At 45.2% G+C, this 19,419-nt stretch overlaps 1 protein-coding gene across 5 annotated transcripts in view; it reads right to left on the minus strand.

Moving 5' to 3' along the window:
• Positions 1-1,900: 1,900 nt before the first annotated feature.
• NHL8 (NDR1/HIN1-like 8) overlaps positions 1,901-19,419 on the minus strand; it is a 99,446-nt gene continuing 81,927 nt past the window's right edge. The window contains exons 5-10 of one of the 5 annotated variants that reach the window (XM_086510893.1): positions 4,118-4,344; positions 3,895-4,039; positions 3,673-3,816; positions 2,488-2,549; positions 2,262-2,382; positions 1,901-2,160 (exon numbers count right to left, since the gene is read on the minus strand). In XM_086510893.1, coding sequence (XP_086367019.1) covers positions 3,682-3,816; positions 3,895-4,039; positions 4,118-4,344 — 507 coding nt within the window. In that variant the 3' untranslated portion in view covers positions 1,901-2,160; positions 2,262-2,382; positions 2,488-2,549; positions 3,673-3,681. Of the gene's footprint in view, positions 2,161-2,261; positions 2,383-2,457; positions 2,550-3,672; positions 3,817-3,894; positions 4,040-4,117; positions 4,345-19,419 lie in introns of all 5 variants that reach the window. The other 4 variants (XM_086510895.1, XM_086510892.1, XM_086510894.1 and 1 more) reach the window with 4 other exon arrangements.

The raw sequence follows: 19,419 nt of genomic DNA on the forward strand, positions 1-19,419 counted from the left end.
TTTAGAAAGTCAAGTTTCATATATCAATAAATTCAGAACTTCCCTAAGCCATTAATCAAGAACTAAGCTCTGATACCAACAGATGCACACCATGAACTTACAGGCGAAAGGAGTGTATTTCTATTGATATAAGCAAAAGATAAATACACAAGTGTGCAATGGATTGTTTTAGAGATGTATACAAGAGGGATGGCTTAGCTTGAGAGTGAAGCTTACTTCATGGGATAAGCTAAAATTATGGCTACTAAGAGATGTGTTATGACTTCACCAGATGATTTACAATCAGGCGAGGCCTCCTTTATATAAGGCCCCCTTTATTTTTGACTTTATATTTGAAAAAGCAATCAAACTTGAGCACTTCTAATGGGAAGTCCTTGCTCTGGACATAATAATAATAGCCCTAATCTTTCTGGCCTATATGATATAAAAAATTTTGTATTTGAAACAAGAAACTTTGACAACTCTGACATAGAGACACACACACACAAAAGCTTCTTTAGCATCATAATATATTTTCACATGTTTTTTTTCGTGTTTCCAAACTGCAAGTTTGATGTACAAATTTTTAATTTATTGGCACTACTTGCTTGCAAGTAGTGGCGTAGGCGTGGAGCCTGTCCAATTTTGGTGCATAGTTTCAAGGCTATTTTGAGCTATATCTTAAATTATTTCGAAATAGCTTTATCTTGTATACATATATAGGGTTAGCAGGCAAAGTTGTCACACACAATTTCTAGATAGTTCGAGCGTAAAAGGAGGATCAATCACTACGAGGTATGTGCTCTCTCTCTCTCTCTCTCTCTCTGCATGCGCGCATGGTGCTGACTGTCCTCTCTTTCTCTGCAAAACAATGAAGAAAGGTCTCTCTCTTGATCTCTCTCACTCTATGCAAAATAGAAGGGTTGCTTTGAGATCATTGTTTGTTAACAACTTTGTGTGTTCGTGTCTGTGTGCATGCAAGCAATGACGCCATTGGCTCGATAGTGAGGGCCACTTGTTTATGTAAGCTTCATAAACAAAATAAGTATGGGGATACCAAGGTTTGAATATGTTGAGAGGTCTTATGAGCCAATCAAATCCCAAAAGGAAATCTCCTAAGGGTTTTGATGTGCTGTTTTCGGATCAATTGGCCTTGAAAAAACTTGAAAAGTGCGAAAAGGTGAGAGACCAAAGATTACATTGAGCTTTTGCGAACATGACAAAACTGGGATAACTCCTAGATATGAATAGGGCCGTAATCCTCAATCACACAAATCAGCCCCAACAAGGGCGGGACCCATGAATGGGGAAAATGACAAAAGAATAGGTCAAAAGCACTTGTTTTTCAATATGGAAAAGCACCATCTCTTCATATAGCTTGGCCTCTTACATACAAGGCCTCCCTTTACTCTTACGCATACGATTACAATCAATCTTCAACACTTCTTTGCAAAGTATTACTCCTCCTTGGCATCTTACAACAAAATCCACAACACTAGACAAGGTCAAAAGTAACTTGTAAGCTAAGAAGAGGATTCTTTGATAGCCGTGGCACTAGGATATTTTCTTTAGCTCACCTCCATTTCTTCTTCTCTCCATAGGCACTCTCAACTCGAGAGGGGTCCCTGAATTGTTTTTCAACACTTAGTCTACTATATTGTCAAGTTCTAAGCGTTGTCAACCTAGGCATACTACATAAAAGCTCAACAATTCTTTGTTTGACCATTGACTTTTTGAGGGGGCAGCCTCCTGTATGGGCACATGGCATTCCCCGTTTGCCACCTATTGTGATACAGTATGATTGCCATTTTCCTTTTTAATGTGCTTCCATGTTGTTTATTTATTTAAAAGGTGTTTCCAAGAGATCTTAAAATTTGCCCATTGATTGATTGAGAGCTTGCTGATTGCTTGTGCAATAAGATGGCCAAAACAATGAAGTGAATCAAATTAATGACAAATTAGCAATGTTATTGTCCCGCAGAATGCGGTAACAATCTCTCTCTGGTGCTAGGTACCTTGGGGACATGCTCATGTGTCCTTTCGATGACTCTTTATTTCCATAGTACGAAAATGATGTATACAATACACAAAGGCCCTCTTAGCTTGTGCTCAACTACTACTTACATATTTCTGTGTGCAGTTCTGTTCTGATCTTTTGCTGGTATTGCCCTCTTCTTCCTCCTGCAGGCAATCAAAATGCCTGAGAGTTAAAAAAGCCTAGCAAACAGTACCTTGCTTTTCAAAGATGATGTATCAACTAAGAAAAAGAACAATATTCATACCTAGACTTAATGGAAGCAGGCTCCACATTCAAGCAATGTTGCCAGTCCGATTCGAAAATGAATTAGTTAACTCGGCTGCTCAACACCAGCAAATAGAAACTGAAAGAGCAATCAGCCCCATCTGTCACATAAAAATTGACTGCTAAGATTTTCCATTCATCCACCAAAAAAGTCCTTCAGAGTGAAGGGAACTGACTTTTCCAATAAAATAGCAGGCAACCAGCACCTCATACACAAATCCTAGAACACATCATTCAATTTGCCTGTTGGGGTAATGACCTAATAAACCTGTTAAAACACCATGCGAATATCAGCAACTTTAAACGGCATCAATAGTTTTTCAGATTCGTTTATCGCCACCAACTCTGTAACCATACAAACCAGTCAAAACAAGCAATTTTGAAAAACCCCTTTCTGTGGCTCTCTTAACCCTTATATCTGTCATGAGACAGATGGACAACAACGTGCAGACTTTGGAGGGCATTCCTGCCGCCTCTCGAAGTACAACCCTCTATATCAAATCTGGTGTTCATCAAAAGACTGCTCCTGTTTATGTGAAATGTGGAGTGAACTGGTAAAGTAAGTAGGCTCAGAAAATATACAGTTTGTATCTGACAATGCATCACCAAGCAGGCGGCTGGGGCCTCGCTAACATAAGGTTTGCTCACATCACATGGCATCTGTTTCTGAACATATGCAGGATAAAACCCTGCAAAGATTGACATATCTCACTTAGTCGATAGAAATGAGTACGAGGGGGGTGGTATCCAGAGTTCACAAACAACACTTGGCTAAGCATCCCACTATCAAACACTGATCTGAGGATCATAAGTTCATTTTGCTATGTGCTCCTCTAATATTTTTACTTGGGAGGCAATATAACCCCTACAAAGGCATGAGGCAATGGATCGAATAATTAAAACATTTGGACCATTGGGCTTGAACCAGCCAAGCTTGAAGAGATTGAAACACTGGCAGCGAGTGGGTGAAAGCAAAATGATTCAATTTCACATATTGCTGCTTATCTGTGTTGGATCCTAACACATTGGAAAGAACCTCCAATCGAATGCAACCGATCTGGAATGTGACCTTGCAAAAGTCAATCCCAACTGCTGAAAAACACCGGTGAATCACAGATCAATAGGAAAAAAAAAGGCCAGGAACACACTTTTAATTCCGACTGAAGCGAGAGCTTGATAGGTGTTAATCCCTTCAATGTCTTGTAAAGGCCCTATCAACCAAGTGCTCAATGAGCAAAACATAATCACAAATACCCAGGAACGCCTAATCTATGGAATCCTGTTTGATAAAAAGCTTACTCCGTCTAAACCCTTCACAAAAAAACATTTAGCAAAGGCACACACACTTTTACAAATTGGCAAAGAAAGTACTCAAACTCAACAAAATTCACCTTGAAAATCTAGTCAGCTGTATGTTGTTTGCACTTATTTGCCGCAGAGCCATAATGATCTGCACTACGACGAACCATTTTTCTGCACAAAGCACAAAAGTGTTGCTGGCATGACCAGCAAAGAATATGGTTGTTGTTTCCCTCCTGTTTCCAGCAAGCAAAATCAAGTTATTGCCCATGTGCTTTCAGCAAGATTACTGGGAATGTACAAAATTTCATTACCTTTGGATTTTCTTGCCGACAATTTGGGCAATTCCGCCAATGGAGTTCAACCCCTTCTCTAGGAATTGGAGGTGCGCGAACAGCATTCATGACCATTTCCCATCGTTGAACCTCCTCATCATCAAAGAGAATGCAAGCTCCTTCCCTGAACACCAGGAAAACACTCAGATGCATATTAGAAGCCAACAGCCTGTAAGTTAGCATGTAACACATTTCAAGCAACCTGTAATGCTCATAGCCTTTGATTGCCTGGTTGCATTTATAGCAAAAATACTGGCCACAATTTCCACATGTTACTTTGTTGCAACCTTCCACCTTGGATATGGCCATTTTGCATGAAGGACATTGTTTGGCTGTGTCTTTCATATACTTGAGATTTAAGAGCTCGTTCACATAATCCTGCTCTTTTTTTCTCCTATCTTCTCCACTATTCAACCCTTGTTCACGTGCCTGAAAGCCAAGAGCTATGTATGAATTAAGATCTCTCTCTCTCTCTCTCTCTCTCTCTCTCTCTCTCTCTCTCTCTCTCTCTCTCTCTCTCTAGTTATGATGATTGCACAGATGATCCGGTGCAAGGCATCAATACCACATGCTATTGTCAGAGCTGAGATGGCAGCATCCTCCAATAGTGACAGAGGCCATATTTCAGAGTGTGACAGGCCTACATCGCATATGGGAGCCCCCCCCCCCCCCAGAGAGATATTCGAGATTGGCACTGGATTCCTCCAGACAGTTAGCAGAAGATGGGGTTCATGATTGTTGGTATGCACAGATGCAGACATGGTTTGGGAGACATGGACTACAAATAGATGCACTTCCACCCTTCCAGTATAGCTTGGACTGCCCGCACCTCCAGCTTACGCGCACTGAGCGCAACCGGGTGATCAGATCAGATATTGTGCAGCTGGAGACAGAAAGGACCTGGTAGCGACCTCCAGAGCCATTAGGCACGAAGATGGCCCATTACAGGGACCACTTCTTGCATGTTTCGTTGGAGGGTTTTGTGATTCGGCCAACATACATGGATGTACATCTCTCACATGGGTTGCGCAATGCCATTGGGCAGATTTGTACCTCCTCCCATCAACTACGCATTGAGACAGGCAGATACATGCAGATGGCCCGGACAGATAGGACATGTCAGCTATGCCACCAAGAGGTGGAATCTGAGGAGCATTACATTTGCCGTTGCACAGTCTATTACGAGATCAGGGGGAGATACCACTGCCTTTTCTGAGAGGGCTTTGGACCATTACATCGGGTGATGGATTATGAGGACAGAGATGCCTCATACTCTTTTTACTAGAGTTGAGGAGGCACAGGGACAGACTATTACAAGACAGTTCTCCACCAATAGATTGACAACGCACTATGCGTGACTTCTTAAGTAGAGAGGGAGAGGACCTTGGGACACAAACTCCGTCTATGGATACAACCACACCCCCAGGACCGCGTCCATCGAGGCCTAGAGGAGTCCGTCTTGATCACGCCACTGCACAGGGTCGTACTCGCCGTCCTCGACCACTTGGTCCTCGACCTAGACCCAGCCATTTGCACCAAATCAGAGCCATCATCGCTCGACATCGGAGACGAGTGCCACCTTTCAGCGGCCTCTCTATACTGGATCTACCCATCTGGGATATCTTGGGATAGAGGGCAGGGAGATAGAGAGTTGATGGTCAGATTTGGATGGGATCAGTCATGTATTTGTACATATTCTCAGTTTTAGCTTTGTAGACTCAAACATCACTATGATGTCGAGTAGATCTTTTTTTCTGTTTCAGTAGACGAGAGATGTATTACCAGATGTATAGTTTCTTGTCTCATGGGCCATTTTGGCTCTTTCGAGACGTTAATATATCTTTCTTTCTTTCTCTCTCTCGCACGTAACCTCCTCGCGTAACCAACCTGCCCCCCCCCCCCCCCCCCCCCCCCCCCCCCCCCCCCCCCCCCCCCCCCCCCCCCCTCCTTCGCGCTTCCACCCCCCTGCAGCCCTGCCCCTCACCGTGCTCTGCTGCCTCCCCCCCCCCCCCCCCCTCTCCTCCCCGCAGGTACAACAGCAGTAGTGGTCAACATTTTGCAGCAAATCAGAATTTCGCAGAAAAATCGGTTTTTCGGCAGTTTTGTGGACAGTTGCCGAATTTTCAGAAAATTTACAGGAATTACAGAATTCAGAAACTGCAGAAATTACTAATTTTGAAAACTTGCAGAACTGGCAGAGAGTTGCAAAAATTGCATAAAGCGGATTTTTTGTCGTTTTGATCGTATTTTGCAGAAATTGCAAGAAACGCACGCCATGTATGCTTAGTGTGGAACATGTATGCATAATGTGGAAGCACTTGTGCGTGTACGTCAATTCTTTCTCGTTTTTGACACTGATCAAACATGAGGAAGCAAAATGATAAGGCCGACTCTTTAGCAGATGCAGTTCAAAAGTGCAAAGAAGAAATGGTCAAAACCATTAACAAGATCAACTGCCACCTATTAGGGACAATAAAAATGCTCAAGGATCGCGTTTCGGCCCAAGAAAGCAAGATCATGGCAATGGGAGATCGGATAACGGCCCAAGACGAAGAGATTGCGTCACTCAAGAAGGAGCTCGCTGAGGCACGCTCACAAAACACGCTTGAAAAGGGAGAATTGCAACCCTCTGTGATAGAAGAACTAAACACAATCAAAGAGCAAGTGCGAGCCATCAAAGATAGGAAAGAGCAGTATAAAGAAATGACGACTTCTTGGGTCGACGTTATCACAAAGATTCAACAGAAAGCAAATGAGGCTGAGAAATGGATTGAGGTTGCCAAGAAAGGAAAAAGCAAGGAAACAACATCCACACCCACCCTTATCAACCTGAGATTAGAAGAGGAGCAAAGAAAACGTGTACGCTCTCTACATGTGAGAATTTGCGGCCTTAAAGATAGAATAATGTAGACGAAGAGGTAAAAGAACTCATGGCTTTGATGGGGGTTCATGAGCCGATGCACTCAAGAGCTTGGAGAGTGGGTAACAAGAAAAACGGGAGCAAGGGGGAAACCTCGAAAGAAAGAGCACTCATCCTTCATTTTCCCTCCATCGAAGCAAAGAAGGACTTTTTGAAGAAGAGACCAACTCTTAAGAAGACGGGGCATCTTTCTCAGGGATGACCTTACCCTCTCACAGGTCGCCCATATGCAGGAAGTAATGCTAGAGATTAGAGCCGCAAGGGAAAAAGGTAAGATTGCTTTCTACCGAGATGGAAGAGTGGTGATATTGGAGCCACGCTCCACATGATGGTGTGAGGCCTATGGGACCACACTCAAAGTTGCTACCTGGAATTGTAATGGATCTATGTGTCTTGATGTGGGTGCTTTTGAGGAGAGTTTTACCAGGAGAGACATCATCTTCTACTCTGAGACACATCAGCCCTTGGGCAGTCTATGCCTCACATTAGTGGATACAGATGGGAGACAGGAGACAGGATCAAAGCACAGAGGGCGGGGCTCAGGAGGAGTGGCAGTGTTATTCAGGGAGGAGTTGCAGCCATTGATACATATAGCTCGTAGGGATGAACAAGCTAGGTACATGTGGGTGAGATTGAGAGCAGAGACTGGCACATATCTTTACATTGCCATTTGCTACTTTCCCCGAGTACGTCAGTATATGCACCACCCAGAGGACAGTCTCCCTTCTCTATTTTGGATGATGACATATGAGAATTCTCTAGAGATGGTGACATTATCATTCTAGGGGACTTCAATGCTAGGATTTCCCATCATCAGACGGTATTTTATGATACTTCAGAGGAGATGCTGAGAGAGCTGAATGTTGCAGAGACAGGCCTATCCAGGTATCACAGGATGGAGAACATATTGAGTATGGAGGCACTTGATAGACATGGGGACTGCACATGGATTGGCCATCTTGAATGGCCTACAGAGATTTCCCGCTGCGGGAGGCTTCACATGCTTTCCACACAGACATGGAGCCAGCACGGTAGATTATGTTATGGCACACCCGAGCCTCATCTCTAATATCCAGGATCTCATAGTTGGGCCCAGACTTGTGGGGGTGGCAGTGGATCATGCTATTGTGTCGCTGACCATCTCTTTCCAGTTCAATGTAGCACACATTCCACGAGTAGCAGCCCCTACTCGCTACACCTTCACACGGGAGATAGATCTCCAACTCTCCGGAGGGGATGCAACATCACTTGGATGCTTTGCATAGGTTTGCCCATGAGAATGGCTTATCTGTCAACCTTGGTAAAACCAAGGTCATGGTATTTAATACCACCACATAGTGGATCAGGAGTCAGCGCCCACGTTCACATATGGCCAGGAGACGGTGGAATATACAGATGCTTACACTTACCTTGGAGTGGTTTTTAGTGGACCAGCATTTTCTTTGAGGAGAGCAGCAGAGACTAGATTGACCAGATCCCATTCGGCATTGGGGAGACTGGAGAGGATGTGTTCACAGGTTCAATTTTAGGAACCTCGGACGAAGCTCTGGCTCTTTGACACTTTGGTGGCTTCTGTATTGCTCTATGGAGCTGAGATATGGGGGCCTTCATTGGATCATCATGGGAGAATAGGTCATACTGATGGATGGGGGGACATGGAGAAGCCTCTGGTTTCCATAAACTCGCAGCTCATTAGAGCCAAGGCTTCAGTACCACGTGCCATTATCCGAGCAGAGCTAGCTGCCCCCCCACTAGTAGTTGAGGCGCTCGCCAATCCTGTTTCCTTCATACACCGCTTGTGGGAACTTCCCAAAGACAGGTACGTCCACCTTGCACTTGAGTCGTCTCGACAGTTAGCTAGGCAAGGAGACACAGCATGTTGGTATGGGGAGATGACGTCATGGTTCCAGGCACATGGATTCAGTATAGACAAATTGCCCCCCTTCCAGTACTGACTGGATGCACCCTCTTTGACTCTTACACAGTCCAAGACCACCAGGCTCGTCCGCCAGGACCTGATTCAGCTAGACACCAGGAGGACATGGGTATAGCCAGCACACGAGCTGGGCACGAAGATGGCTTTCTACAGAGAGCATCTTCTCCAGCTTATGACGGACGGTTTTGTGATGAGGCCCAGATACATGGACACCCACTTGTCTCATGGGATACGCTGCGCTATTGGCCAGATACGCACATCTTCACACCAGCTGCGGATCGAGACAGGGAGACACAGCGGAGTGCCAGCAGAGGCCAGGACATGCGCCCTGTGTGACATGGAGCTTGAGACAGAGTTACACTACACATGCCACTGCCCCGTCTACTACGAGATACGAGGCCGCTTCCACTGCTTGTTCAAAGAGGGCTTTGAACCACTCTTTAGAGTCATGAGGTACGAGGATCAGAGATGCATGGGTTTGTTTCTGCTCGAGCTGCGCAGACACAGAGAGAGCCTGATGAGAGGAGAGGCTAGCTAGTCTCAGAGACACATCACAGACTTCTTTAGAGCAGACACTGGACACCCAGAGGAGCTACTACCATAGCAGATCTTGTTGCCTCACACCAGAGGTACATTGATCGATCGAGCGACTGAGCTGGGGAGGACTACACAGCATCGACGGAGGCTACATCAGAGGATTCGGATCACTTTGGCCCGACATGCATGACGCCCGGTCAAACTGCTGTCCATGGAAGAGATTGATGAGATTCGCCAGCGAGCGACGACCGATGTTGGATCTCTTGTGACTCGTGGTTTAGCGACCCCCAGCTAGCTGCTTAGTTCACGCCTATCCCATAGTACTTTTATTTTATCATTTTATCATTTCATTTTGTTACTCTGACGTTGTATCAGATTCACTACATTTTAACGCTCTGGTCTCATAGGTCATTTTGGCCTTTTGAAGACGTTAATACAACATTTCATTTCATTTCATAAAGTAGCACCCTGTGCAGGCAAGTGTGAGTGAAGGAGTCGCTTGCAATAGGTAGGTAGGATGCACAGAGGCCTGAGGGCATCACACACAAGAGGCGAAGGTTGTACGCTCAGGAGCAGGCTGTGCAAGTCACGGGCGCTGCAGGCTAAGAGACGTTTTTAGGGTTTGCATTAGAGACACGCAGTCAGGGTTTTGTCACGCCACAGGGTTTTCGTCTCTCTCTCTCTTGTGATAGAGGTGCATAACTGGCAGGGACATGGATTCCACTATTGTTATATGCTCTCCGATATTGTGTTGATCTCCGACTCTCCGGAGGGGATGCAACGTCACTTGGATGCTTTGCATAGGTTTGCCCAGGAAAGTGGTTTATCCGTCAACCTTGGTAAAACCAAGGTCATGGTATTTAATACCACCCCACAGTGGATCTGGAGGTCAGTGCCCGCATTCACATACGGCCAGGAGAAGGTGGAGTATACAGATGCTTATACTTACCTTGGAGTGGTTTTTAGTGGGCCAGCATTTTCACTGAGGAGGGCAACAGAGACTAGATTGACCAGAGCCCAGGCAGCACTGGGTAGATTGGAAAGGATGTGTTCATAGGTTCAGTTTCAGGAGCCTCGGACGAAGCTCTGGCTCTTTGACACTTTGGTGGCTTCTGCATTGCTTTATGGAGCTGAGATTTGGGGACCTTCATTGGATCATCATGGGAGGACAGGCCGCACTGATGGATGGGGAGACATGGAGAAGCCTCTGGTCTCTATGATCTCGCGGCTCATTAGAGCCAAGGCTTCAGTACCACGTGCCATTGTCTGAGCAGAGCTAGCTGCCCCCCCACTAGTGGTTGAGGCGCTCACCAGATCTGTCTCCTTCATACACCGCGTGTGGGAACTTCCCAGAGACAGATATGCTCGCCTTGCACTTGAGTCCTCTTGAAAGTTAGCCATGCAGGGAGATACAGCATGCTGGTATGGGGAGATGACATCATGGTTTCAGGCACATGGGTTCAGCATAGACAGTTTGCCTCCTTTCTAGTACTCACTGGATGCACCCTCTCTGAATCTTACACAGTTCAAGATCACCAGGCTCATCCGCCAGGACCTGACTCAGCTAGACACGAGGAGGACATGGATACAACCAGCACAGGAGCTCGGCACGAAGATGGCTTTCTACAGAGAGCATCTTCTCCAGCTTACGGAGGACGGTTTTGTGACGAGGCCCAAGTACATGGACACCCACTTGTCTCATGGGGTCCGATGTGCTATTGGCCAGATACGCACATCTTCACACTAGCTGCGGAATGAGACTGGGAGATATAGCGGAGTACCAGCAGAGGCCAGGACATGCCCCCTATGTGACATAGAGCCTGAGACAGAGTTGCACTACACATGCCATTGCCCCGTCTATTACGAGATACGAGGCCGCTTCCACTGCTTGTTCAGAGAGGACTTTGGACCACTCTCCAGAGTCATGTGGTACGAGGATCAGAGATGCTTGGGTTTGTTTTTGCTCGAGCTGCGCAGACACAGAGAGAGCCTGATCAGAGGAGAGGCTAGCCAGCATCAGAGACAGATCACAGACTTCTTTAGAGCAGACATTGGACACCCGGAGGAATTACTACCACAGCAGAGCTCGCCGCCTCACGCTAGAGGCACACTGATTGATCGGGCGACCGAGCTGGGGAGATCCAGACGCCCGCGACTACGGAGGACTACACAGCACCGACAAAGGCTGCATCAGAGGATTCGGATCACTTTGGTTCGACATGCACGACGCCCGGTCAGACTACTGACCATGGAGGAGATTGATGAGATCCGCCAGCGACCGATGCTGGATCTCTTGTGATTTTAGCTATCCCAGCTAGCTGATTAGTTCACACCTTGGAGTTTAGGATTCCATAGTAGTCATTTAGTCATTTTGTCATATTGTCATTGTCATTTTCATTTCATTTTGTTACTTTTGTTACTCGGACTTTGTATCAGATCCACCACATTGTAACTTTTAGGTCTCATAGGTCACTTTGGTCTTTTGAAGACGTTAATATAACATTTCATTTCATTTCATTTCTCTCTCTTTCTCTTTCCAGAAAATTCAGTTTTTCCAGAAATTCATAAAATTTCAGATTGCATAAATTTGGGGGGGGGAGGGGGGATTTTCAAAAATTTTCAGAAGGGCACGCAGACTATATGCAAAATGTATGTTTGACATGTATGCTTGATGTGGGAGAACATGTATAACATAATGTGGAAACACATCTGCGTATAGTGTGGTCAAGCATGAAGAAGCAGAATGACAAGACTGACCCTTTAGAGGTTGCCATTCTGAAGTGCAAAGAAGAAATGACCGAAACCATTAACAAGATCAACCGCAACCTCTTGGGCACAATAAAGAGGCTCGAAGAATGCGTGTTGGTCCAAGAAAGCAAGATAACTACCCTGGAAGATCGTGTGACGGCCCAAGATGAAGAGATTGCGTCACTCAAGAAGGATCTCACTGAGGTACGATCATGAAACACACTTGAAGGAGAACTGCAACCCTCAGTAATAGAAGAACAACTCAACACGATTAAAGAGCAAGTGCGGGCCATCAACGAGGGGGAACAACAACACAAAGAAATGACACAAAGAAATGACAACTTCTTGGGTGGATGTTATTACAAAGACTCAACTGAAGGCGGATGAGGCCGAGAAATGGATCAAGGTTGCCAAGAAAAGAAAAGACAAGGAAACAATGTCCACACCCACCATTATTAACCTGACATTAGAAGAGGAGAAAAGAAGAAGTGCGCGCGCTTTACATGTAAGAATTTGCGGCCTTAAAGGCAAAGATAATGTGGACGAAGAGGTAAAAGAACTCATGGCTTTAATGGGGGTTAATGAGCAGATGCACACAAAAGCTTGGAGAGTGGACAATAAAAAGAAAAACGGAAGTAATGGGAAAACCTCGAAAGAAAGGGCACTCATCCTTTGCTTTCCCTCCATGGAAGTGAAGGACCTTTTGAAGAAGAGACCACCTCTTAAGAAGAGGGGCATCTTTCTCAGGGATGACCTCACCCCTCGCAAATTGCTCATATGCAGGAAGTAATGCCGGAGATTAGAGAGGAAAGGGAACAAGGTAAGATTACCTTTTACTGAGATGGAAGAGTGGTGATATTGGAACAACGCACCCCATGACGGTGCGAGACCTATGGGCTACACTCAAAGTTGCTACTTGGAATTGTAATGGATCTATGCGCCTTGATGTGGGTGCTTGTGAGGATAGTTTTACTGGCAGAGACATCGTCTTCTACTAAGACACATCAGGCCCCTGGGCTATTCCATTGGTGTAATAGACTTGGACACTCCAAGTCAAGAATCAATCACAACAGCACCAAGTAACCACTTCAAAACAGTTCACAATTCACAATAGATTTGCACTGGCCCCGCGGAGTTCCGTGCCTAGAGATATTGACCCCAAAGACTGGCGCCCTTTTCGGTATTTCTTTATGTATTAATCAGTTCAGAGTACAAGAGTCTGAGTGTGAGCGCCTGCCTGCACTCTTGCATTTTGAACTCAGATTAATATAAAAAGAAATACTGAAAGGGGCGCCAGTCTTTGGGGCCAATATCTCTAGGCACGGAACTCTGCCGGGCCAGTGTCGAATAAATTGTAAACTGTGAACTGTTTTGAAGTGGTTATTTGGTGCTGTCGCGGTAGATTCTTGACTTGGAGTGTCCAAGTCTGTTACGATTCGTACTAGATCTACTCTCTGCATTTTTAGATGTTGTCACAAAGTGATGACGTGTCTGTCCGAGAGCATGCGGGAAACCCTAACCCTGACTGCTACTGAAAACCCTAATTTGGAAAACAAAACCTGCAAACCTTAAAATCTGCCAAAAACCCTAACCCTAACCCTAATCCTAAAAACTGTCATAAACCCTAACCCTAACCCTAGGGCAGCAGGCTGAACCCCCGGATAAAGCGCCGACCTGATGACGTGGCACCGTACGGCACTACCCGCTTTTTGTAGCGGAAATTACGGAAAAAAAGGCCAGCTTTTGGTGGCAGCTTTTCAGTTTTCTCTACGCAAGTATGAGAAAGAGAGAGAGAGAGAGAGAATACTTTGCTTTATTCAAGAGAGCTTGAGAGAGAAGAGCTTTTGCTATTATTTTATGCTTTTGATTTGAAGCTTTTGGGGCTCTGCTTTTGGCATCCCTTGTAATTTAAATACGTGGTGAGGGCTCACACTCTGCTGAGCATCTGGACGCAGAGTCTGAGAGTGAAACCCTAACCACTCTCTTGTACTTTGAACTGATTAATACATAAAGAAATACCAAAAGGGGCGCCAATCTTTGGGGCCAATATCTCTAGGCACGGAACTCCGTCGGGCCAGTGCAAATCTATTGTGAACTGTGAACTGTTTTGAAGTGGTTATTTGGTGCTGTTGTGATTGATTCTTGACTTGGAGGGTCCAAGTCTGTTACAGTGGTATCAAAGCACGGCCGATTTCTCTTCTACGAGAAATCGGATCCCCAATTCTTTTTCCGCGGCACCTATGGCTTCACGCAAGGATTAGTCGACTCCCTCTGCATCCAGAGATGCGGGCAGGGATTACAATGAAGATTCCGGTAGAGAGTATGGCCCGCCTCGGCCTACTCGGGCAAAGCAACGAGAGATGAAGCGTCGTCAATTGATCGGCGATGGCAACAAAGATGATGCTCAGTTTTGCGAAGGACCCGAAATTGGCAAAATATATGCGCGAGACTTCTTTTCAGGAAGTGCATGCGCAATGGCAGAAAACCACACCACCACCCCCGAAACCCACTCTCAAGAAACCTTCCGATCACAAGCAATATTCAGAGAAGGAATTAGAAGAGGTGGTTGATGCACGGATTGCTCAGCTTTTTGACGCGCAGAAGAAAGCCAAAAAGCACGGCAAAAAGCAGAAGAAAGGCACTGACATCCCGGGTTATTTGGGTCGTCAGTCGACATTTGACAAAGTAAAGAAACAGAAGAAGCGTGTTCGATTTGAAGGAGTACCCAGTTCTTCTTCTTCTTCTTCTTCTTCTTCTGACAGTTCTTCTAGCTCTTCATATTTGAGCAAAAAAGACAGAAAAGGCAAAAGCGAAGCAAGAAACAACGCTTCGAAAAGGGCAAGAAAAAGGCAAAGAAGTGTAAATCTCGCCCAGTGAGTGACAGTTCTACGGAGGACTCGTCTACAGATAGTTCAGACTCCGATGAAGGAAAATTTTATGCGAACAAGAAGAATTTTTATAAAGCCAACCAGTACGACTTTCTGGAAGATAAAAGCAAGAAAGTCCGAGAGTTTAAGGAAGGTGGACAGTCAATTAAATTTGACACGTTTTCAGGATATACAGATGCTTCGAAGGCTTTGTCTTTTGTAGAGCAGTTTGACATCGCTTTCGTGGGAGGACGTTACTCAGAGCACTCTAAGATTCGGAGAGCTGCCTCTTACTTAAAGGGGAATGCTCAAACTTGGTGATCCACGCTTCTATTAAGCAAGACTGCGCCAGTTAAATGGCTAAAATTCAAGAGGCTTTTTATTTCTTCATGGTTGACTCGAGAGTATGAACGTGATATACGAACTACTTGGAACCATCTTCGGATGATCAAGAAAGATACAGTGGACGCTTATTGCGAGAGATTTTGAAGCTCTTTTCTACCCGCCTCTTCATTTAAGAAGATCTCGTTCAAAGAACAGATTGATCACTGCTTGGAACAAAAGTCAACTTCTATTCAGGAGTTGATGCGTCATGCGAAACGGGGTTTTGCCATTCACTCTGGCAGTCTGACCTACCCCACCGATGAGATCATGACACAAAGAGCTGAACAGACTTCAACAAATGAAAGTAGAAAGAGAAAGAGAAACCCAGAAAAGAAGGATGCATGACCCAAGCTTACTCCTCAAGAGAGAGCTTGCTTCATCAGGGAGGGGAAGTGTTTTGGATGCGGGGAAACTGGACATATCTCCGCAAAGTGCCATAAAAAGGCACAGAAAGAACAGAATGACAAGGACGACGAAAGGCCTGAAAGTTCGAAAGCAAGGGACGTGGCAGAAAAGGCAGATAAAAGCAGAACTGGTACCACATTGCGTGGAACCTAAACCGAATCAAATGAATGAAAGTACAAACTTTGTCGTTTATAGGACAAAGGGAAAGATCAGGAAGCTCTTTTGAAGGAGCCAAGGCCAACTTCTTGAATTGGCGGCTCGATTTATAATTATGCCCGACAGGTTGAGGCCACAGGCGGAGGTAGTTCGAGTGGCACCCGGACGGGATGTTGGCATTACACTGAGCATTGGAAAACTTCGTTTGCAATGACAGGGGGTGTTTAGGGCACGAGGAGTTTTACGTATTTGCCTCCGAAAGTTGTGATGTTCTACTCGAAATCCCTTGGCACCACAACAACAACGCTGCGGTTGACTACCGGGCCGAGAATGCGACTTTGACAAATGAAGGGCTTAGAGATTATACTTGATGAACTTCAGTTTCTTTACTCACTTTTTTTTTGGGAGAGAACTGAACGATGGATGAAGGTCGAATATGTTTTGACCTGAACAAAAGAACGCCAAGATTTTTCTCCACACTCATGCCGATTGCTTTTCAGAGTGCCTGTCAGGCGAGTTACCACCCGCTCGTCTTGAAGATCATACTATTGATTTGATACCAGGAAGCACACCACCGAACCGGCCACCTTACCGTGTGAGCCGAGCCCAGAACGAAGAGATGATGAACCAAGTGAAAGACCACTTGGAAAAGGGTCTTGTCTAGCCTAGTACTTCCCCGTATTGCTCTCCAGTGTTGTTGGTTTTGAAGAAAGACGGATTTTGGAGAATGTGCATTGATTATAGAGTTCTCAACAGAATCACCATCAAGAACAGATTTCCGATTCCTGGAAACGATGATGTACTTGACCGACTTCAGGGATCCTCGTGCTTTAGCAGGATCGACTAGAAAAGTGGATATCATCAGATCCGACTCGCGCCGGGAGATGTCTACAAGACAACCTTTCGGATGACTTTTGGGTTATTTGAGTTTTTGGTGATGGCTTTTGTCTTAGCCAATGCTTGTGCGACTTTTAACCGGATGATGGACATGATTTTTCGAGAGTACAGGCTATTTGTTGGCACTTTCTTTGACGATATCATTGTTTTCTCCAAGAATGAGGTAGAACACAGAGATCGTCTTTTAGGCATTACGAGATCACAAGTTAGTGATTAATGCAAAGAAAAGTGAATTTTTCCTACCAGAGATACACTTTTTGGGACACATTGTCTCAATAGCAAGAGTGCAAATGGATCCGGCCAAGATAGAGACTATACGTGATTGGCCTGATTTGAAGAATGTCCATGAAGTTAGAAGCTTCTTGGGACTGTGTTCGTTGTAACAAACTTGGACACTCCAAGTCAAGAATCAACCGCGACAGCACCAAATAACCACTTCAAAACAATTCACAGATCACAATATCTCTAGGCACGGAACTCCGCCGGGCCAGTGCAAATCTAGCTCTGATACCACTGTAACAAACTTGGACACTCCAAGTCAAGAATCAACCGCGACAGCACCAAATAACCACTTCAAAACAATTCACAGATCACAATAGATTTGCACTGGCCCGGCGGAGTTCCGTGCCTAGAGATATTGGCCCCAAAGACTGGCGCCCCTTTCGGTATTTCTTTTTGTATTAATCAATCATCAAAGTACAAGAGAGCGGTTAGGGTTTCACTCTCAGACTCTGCGTCCAGATGCTCTGAGAAGTGAGGCCCTCACCACTAATTTAAAGGTTACAAGGGATGCCCAAAAGCAGAGCCCCAAAAGCTTTTAAAATCAAAAGCATCAGTTCTCTCTCTCTCTTAGAGAGTCTTTTCTCTTTTTTTTTAAAAAAAAAAAGCAAAAGCAAAATTCGCGTCGCTCATCATTTTCCAAAAAAAAAAAAAAATAAATTTTTTTAAAATAATAATCCCTAAATAATTTTTTTTTTTTGTTTTAATAATCCGCCTCCGCGATTTCCGGAATTTAGGGTTTTTGGCAAAAATTAGGATTTGCAAGAATTTTAGGGTTTCTGGCAGAAATTAGGGTTTCTGCTGTCCGCCACGTCATCACTTTGTGACATACCCCCCTCTTGAAAGCATTGTAATCGACCGCGATTACGCCTGCAAAACCGACAAAAGCCATAAACCGTCTTAGCAGACACTGACTGTTAGTACCTACGTACTAGGAACACACATCTAGCACATGTACAAAATCGACAGTCACATCACACGACATCACAGGACATCACCAGACATCACAGGACATCACATGACATTCAACATTCATTCGGATCTTAGACCATGATTTATCGGCAATGTAGCTAGCAATCACATCTAGGTCCAATCGGGACCTCATCGATGTCCGATTGACTAACCCCTATTGCAACCATGTCTATTCGAGATCAATCAGACCAAAATGCTGCAGTCATTTCGGCTATCAGTTCCTGCACTCACAAGAAGTCAAGAACAAATCAGTATCATAATCAGGAATTCCATTTCATAAAGTCATCCAGCAGAATACTGTCAGCTCTCAGTATCCCTGAAGCTCAAAGAGACATCAGTGACTTTAGTATCAAAATCGAGGCATCTGTTGACAAAGGAGTGGAGCGACTCCCCTCTTGTGCATCCGTTACAGTGGTATCAGAGCACGGCCGATTTCTCTTCTACGGGAAATACGATCCCCGAAATTTTTTTTTTCCGCGGCACCTATGGCTTCAGGCAATGATCAGTCGACTCCCTCTGCATCTGGAGATGCGGGCTGGGATCACAACGAAGATTCAGACAGAGAGTATGGCCCGCCTCAGCCTACTCAGGCGGAGCAAACAGAGATGGAGCGTCGTCAATTGATTGGCGATGCAACAAAGATGATGCTCAATTTTGCCAAGGACCCGAAGATGGTAAAATATATGAACCAGACCTCTTTGAAAGAGGTACAGATGGAGTGGCCGAGAACCACAACACCACTCCTGAAACCCGCTCTCAAGAAACCTTCTACCTCCAAGAAATATACGGAGAAGGAACTGGAGAACGTGGTTGATGCACGGATTGCTCAGCTTTTCGACGTGCAAAAGAAAGGCAAAAAGCACGGCAAAAAGCAGAACAAAGGTACTGACTTCCCGGGATATTTGGGTCGTCAGTCGACATTCGACAAAGCAAAGAAACGGAAGAAGCGTGTTCGATTTGAAGGAGTACCCAGTTCTTCTTCTTCTTCTTCTGACAGTTCTTCTAGCTCCTCGGATTAGAGCGAAGAAGACAGAAAAAAAGCAAAAAGCGAAGCAAGACACAAAGCTTCGGAACGGGCAAGAAAAAGGCAAAGAAGGCTACATCTCGCCCAGAGACTGACAGTTCTACTGAGGACTCGTCTACAGACAGCTCAGATTCCGATGACGGAAAGTTTTATGCGAACAAGAAGAATTTTTACAAAGCCAACCAGTATGACTTTCTCGAAGATAACAGCAAGAAAGTCCGAGAGTTTAAGGAAGGTGGCCACTCGATCAAGTTTGATACTTTTCAGGATACTCAGATGCTTCGAAGGCTTTGTCTCTTATACAGCAGTTTGACATCGCTTTCGCGGGAGGACGCTATTCAGAGCACTCCAAGATTCGGAGAGCTGCCTCTTACTCTGA

The sequence above is a fragment of the Adiantum capillus-veneris genome, chromosome 4 (assembly GCF_014529385.1).
Source record: "Adiantum capillus-veneris isolate H3 chromosome 4, ASM1452938v2, whole genome shotgun sequence".
NCBI lineage: Eukaryota > Viridiplantae > Streptophyta > Polypodiopsida > Polypodiales > Pteridaceae > Adiantum > Adiantum capillus-veneris.